The sequence below is a fragment of the Gavialis gangeticus genome, unplaced genomic scaffold (assembly GCF_001723915.1).
Source record: "Gavialis gangeticus isolate Ggan-Ray unplaced genomic scaffold, GavGan_comp1, whole genome shotgun sequence".
NCBI classification, from domain to species: Eukaryota; Metazoa; Chordata; order Crocodylia; family Gavialidae; genus Gavialis; species Gavialis gangeticus.
In genome coordinates this window covers 50,134,795-50,139,913 of record NW_017729034.1, presented here as the reverse complement: position 1 = coordinate 50,139,913, position 5,119 = coordinate 50,134,795, and the positions used below count along the sequence as shown (strand labels likewise).

At 41.9% G+C, this 5,119-nt stretch overlaps 1 protein-coding gene across 5 annotated transcripts in view; it reads left to right on the top strand.

Annotated features, from left to right (window-relative positions):
• Positions 1-5,119, top strand: part of MTR (5-methyltetrahydrofolate-homocysteine methyltransferase) — an 88,045-nt gene that overhangs the window by 76,021 nt on the left and 6,905 nt on the right. For all 5 annotated transcript variants that reach the window (XM_019527151.1, XM_019527150.1, XM_019527149.1 and 2 more), the window contains exons 27-28: positions 1,663-1,738; positions 3,919-4,074. In XM_019527151.1, coding sequence (XP_019382696.1) covers positions 1,663-1,738; positions 3,919-4,074 — 232 coding nt within the window. The remainder of the gene's footprint in view (positions 1-1,662; positions 1,739-3,918; positions 4,075-5,119) is intronic.

Genomic DNA, 5,119 nt, shown 5'->3' with positions numbered 1-5,119 from the left:
GGGGGGCGGGGGGAGGGGGGGGGGGGGGGGGGGGGGGGGGGCTAATCTTAGATCAAGTTTTGCCATTTTTAAGCCAGTCTGTGTGCCCCATACTTTGGTTCTGTTACGTGTGTAGACCAGTTTCTGATTACGTATATCGGTAAAAGTGTAGTGTCTGCCTGGCCTAAAACAAAATCCTGCTCTACTCTTATAGTCGCTTTCTCAGGAAAGTCCTGGTTGTCATTGTCTAGTGTTTATACTGTAATACCCTCCTGTAGTATGGGGTATATACTGTAGTATGGGGTCTTGCAAAATAAAGGAGATGAGGAATGAAAGCCAGGCAGGGTATCTAAACAGAAATTTAAGGTTTAATTTTTGAAATGTTGGGAATGAAGGATGAAGAAATGTTTACGTTGGAAGACAGAAGAAACAAATGTACAGGAAAAGAGTAAGAAATGCAGGTCTTCTGTTTGAATAGACATGGTAAGAAGTCCATTGAGAAACACGTTGAAAGTTCAGTCAGGTAATTCCAAAGATAAGCTCTTCTTGCTAAGAACATCCTTGCTTTCAGACTTCTCTTTGGGCTTCATACCCGAGACTTTTTGAGAAGAAACATCCTAGAAATTCAGTTTGGGGACTTGTAGGAGAAAGGCCATGCCTATTGCCTTTTCTACTGCTTTTTTCCTTAAAGTTTCCTATGGTTGTATTCCCACTGGAGCAACTCCTCCAACAAAAGGTAACTTTGGGAATTGTAGGAGTGACTTCCTGGCTCCACTGAAATCAATAGCAAATTTTCTATTTTAACTGGAGCAATGAATTTGTCCCAGGTGTTGACAGTTGCTCTTTATTATTGATTATCCTAAATTTACTAGCTAGGTACAGAAATTTACACACAAACCAGTATAAGTGATCAGAAACTGGTTCAGATTGGTAAAACAAGAGAAGTTGAGTACACACATATTGCTTTCAAAATGGCCAAAACTAGTTTAAGATGAACCTGGATGGATGTAGTATCAGTCTTAACTGATTTGTGTTAAATCAGTTTATTGCACTTCTCTTCCAGAACCCTTCCAGATTCAAATTAACTCTGTCCCCCAGCATCCCAGAATGCTTTGTACGTCTCCTGCAAACCCCCTCTGGTGGGGTGGGCAGGCCAGCCTTGGCCAAAGCTGTCTGCTCCAGCAGAGCAGGGAGGCGTGCTGTAGCACACCCTTCTCTCCCCACCCTTTCCAGCTTCGGGCCTGGGTCACTGCAAGCATGTGACTGCATTTCTGGACTCAAACGTGAATGTCTGTTCACTTGTTTATGGGTTCAGTCTGCACAGCTTAGCGTGACCTGCAAAGATTGAATCAATTGAGCCTTAGGCTTTTTGACCGTCTGTATTGAGTCATTGTGAGCGTTTGCATGTACAACACTGTTGTACATCTATATGCATTTTGTTGAACTAATAAGGCAGCCTAAAGTTCAGGTATGGACACTAATACCCAAAACCTTTACAGCCAGAGGAACTAGAACTATCTACCAGAAGATAATGCAGTAATTTAGTGGACTGGAATTCAAGCTGTCCTCAATAGCTTTATGTAAGGCCTAATAGGCTTATAGAATAAATATAAACTGTAGGAGAGTCATTAAAGGTTTAAAGCTGAGAAGTTCTATCTATATTTACCCTATATTTCTATACAGGAAAGGAAATACTTGTCTTTGGAACAAGCCCGGAGAAAAGGTTTCCATAATGACTGGCTGTCAGATTGTAAACCAGGTCAGTGTGCAATTTTTTAATTGAACGCTAAGCTTCATAAACTCACAAGGCGGCAATGTCTTTTGTGAAACAGCTTGAAAATAAATTGGTTTCTTTTGGATTTGAAGGGTTTTCCTGTTGCACAAATGAAGTGTCCCCTTTTTCTCTCCTGCAACTGTGTAGTTGTCCCATTATATTTAATATCTGAATTTTTTTCAGAAATTAATTTTTATTGCTACGGATTAGTGGAAAAAAACTTAAGTTCTTCACAAGTGTCCATTATAGTACCTGAAACAGTACCTACTTTTATAAGATAGAACTGACGGGCAGGAACTTGCTTGTACCATTGGAGCTTGATATTGCAATCAACTATAATCCTTTTCATAAACTGATTGAGCTCCATTTTAACATGTAACATTTAAGTTGGTCTAATAAAAGATACAGATTTACCCAAAGAACCTTATCTGCCTATGTCCTTAGATCAACACAACTACAGCCTACACCCCCATTTTAACATGTAGGCTTTTTGCCCCATGTATTTCTTTTCTAAGGTGGTTGAAAACCTCGTGACTTTGATTAGGTTCCTTCTAATTTTCAGCCTAAATTTATTCATCAACAGTTTATAACCGCTTGGTTATAGTACCAATGTTTGTTCTTTAACCCAAATATGTATTTTTTTTCCTCTGTAGTGTATACCCCATAATATTTTCATAGAGAGCAGTCATAATGCCTTTAGGTCTTTGGTTTTTTTTACTTCAAACAGTAAGCTCATGTAGACTCCTCTTGTATGGCTCTCCATTTTTCCTCCAAACATCCCAATAATTCATCTCTGTACCTGTTCTAGTTTCAAATGAATCTTTCTTGACCATGGATGACCAGCAATGAACATGGTATTCCTGATGAGGTCCCACCAGTGCCTCGTATCATGGCATTGTTTTTTCTTTTTTCTCCCAGAAATACCTTGCCTCATAATACTTTCACAAGTAAATCATGCTGCTGAAATGCAACGCTTAATTTTCATTAACTAATCTCTATAAATGTCCCAGTAACAGTAGCAGGAAGGGTAAGAAAGAAGCAGCTGGAGAACCAATGGCTACACCATGGCAGTGCCCCTTTCTGCTCTTTTGTATACCCAATCCAGTACAGGTGTGTGGAAATTCAAAAAGTTCTATAACTTCCTGACCACTTTTATAATTGTTCTGAAACTTAGCAGCACTCAGTGCTAATGACTGTCAGGGCTCTGTATGAGTATAGGATTAGGCCCTATGACCATAAATATAAAAAGCACTTAAAATGGATCAGAAGCAGCAGTAATTCATCCATTACCTTCTACTAGTTCTTGCAGTCAGCAAAATGACTTCAAGCCCAGCACAATTTAAGTGCGAATCAATACTGTTCGGGACAGACCAATACAGAAACCTGACTCGTGAGTGGATTTTAATGCCTGATAACAAAGACATAACTAGAAGCTTTGTGCCCTGGGTGATGGCAGCTGCCATTTTTGCACCCCCTCAAAGATGGTGCCTGGAGTGGGTGCCTTGCTTGCTTACCCCCAGTTATACTACTGCCTCATGATCTTCTAAGCCAGGGGTTGGCAACCATTTAGAGCAGCAGGCCACTGCTTGCAACCTAGCGACCACACCATGGGCTGCCACTCTTCCACCATTTCCCACCCTTCCAATGCCCAGGCCTACCTGCTGCCACCTCCGCTGTCTCTATCACACTTTTCTGTCCCTAGTGGCAGTGGGGAGGGTCAAACTTGACGGGAACCATGAGTAGCACATGACATAGGGGGTGGATCACTGTGGGTGCGGGAGGGAATTGGTGGCAATACATGGAGTGAGAGGAGTGGGTGATGCACTGGGCCAAGCTGCATACTACCCATCCCCCATGCTGCTGCGGGCCAAACCCAGCATTTCACATGTTGCATCCAGCCTGTGGGCCATAGACTGCTAGCCTCTGTTCTATGCAGTGCTTAGACTGACTTCAGTTAATTGTGACAGTTTTACAAGGATGATACCTGTCATTATTTTATTGTAGCATTCCTGTGGTAGTAAGGGTTCAACGGTGCAGTTTTAGGAAAGAGAAAACTAGGTTATATAAAGCGGTAAATTGTGTTCACGTGTTGCATTGCATAGGCAAAAGATGCACAAAAAAGTATACCTTTTTTTAATGACAAATGGTATTTTCAATTCCTACAGTTAAACCTAGATTCATTGGCACTCAGGTATTTGAAGATTATGATCTGCATAAGCTGGTTGAATATATTGACTGGAAGCCTTTTTTTGATGTCTGGCAACTTCGGGGCAAATATCCCAATCGAGGATTTCCTAAAATCTTTAATGATAAAGTAGTAGGTAAGTACTGAAATAATCATAAAGGGAAATGCAGACAGATATTAGATATTTTTCTAACTGTACAGAAATATACAAAGATAAAAAAAAAGTATGTGGACAACTTAAATTTGAGAAATGTTGTAAAATATAGCAGCAGTATTTTGAATTTTAAAATGGTGGCCGAGGAAAGTCCGTGAGAATTTTCTGACATCCATCTAAAGAGTCAGCCTGTGTCAAAATAAAGGAAACATTTTTGATTGGTGGAAAAATATTAGAGGGCATAATATAGCTGTATTCATTGCTGGAGAACACTGTTAGCCATGACTTCTAATAGGTATGATCTCCAAAGTACTTTGAAATAGGTCATAAAGCTTCAAGTGTATGTGGAACTTCTGAAACTTGGTGTTCTTTTTCTGCTACACTGGTTATGCAAGTGCTGTCACTACAGCATCTTGCCGTCACTCAGCTTTACCATTCTTGCCTGTACAAGTATTTTGGCGGCTGCATCTCTTGTACATAATATGCATGTCACAACCACATAAATGCTAGAGGTTTGCAAAACGGGTCGTATTTGGTTCGGATTCGGCCTGAATCAGGGACAGTGCTTCAATTCGTTGATTCAGATCACTGTCTCGTTTTGATTTGCCTGAATCCAAATCTGAAGATTTGATGCTGATTCAGGGGATTAGTGATTCAGCCATAGACACAGTTTTAAATGTTTTTTTTCTATGTACCTCAAGGTACCAGGCATGGCTCGTGAATGTTGCGATGCTGGGGCAGATGGAGCATCCCACAGGAGCACGGGGGGGCTCCCTGTGTGCTTGGCGGTGGACCCGGAAGTGGACCAGAAGTACTTCCAGTCCATTTCCGGGTCTGCCACTGAGCACACTGGGAAGCCCTCCCTGCTTCGGTGATCAGCTGTGGAGGGATCCCGGATGCGCCCCCAAACCCAGGAGGCACTAGTCACTGAGCCAGCGGGGGCCCCCCTGGTGCACTCCCCAGCAGACCCAGAAGTGGACCAGAAATGCCTCTGGTCCATTTCCGGGTCTGCTGCTGAGCACTCTGG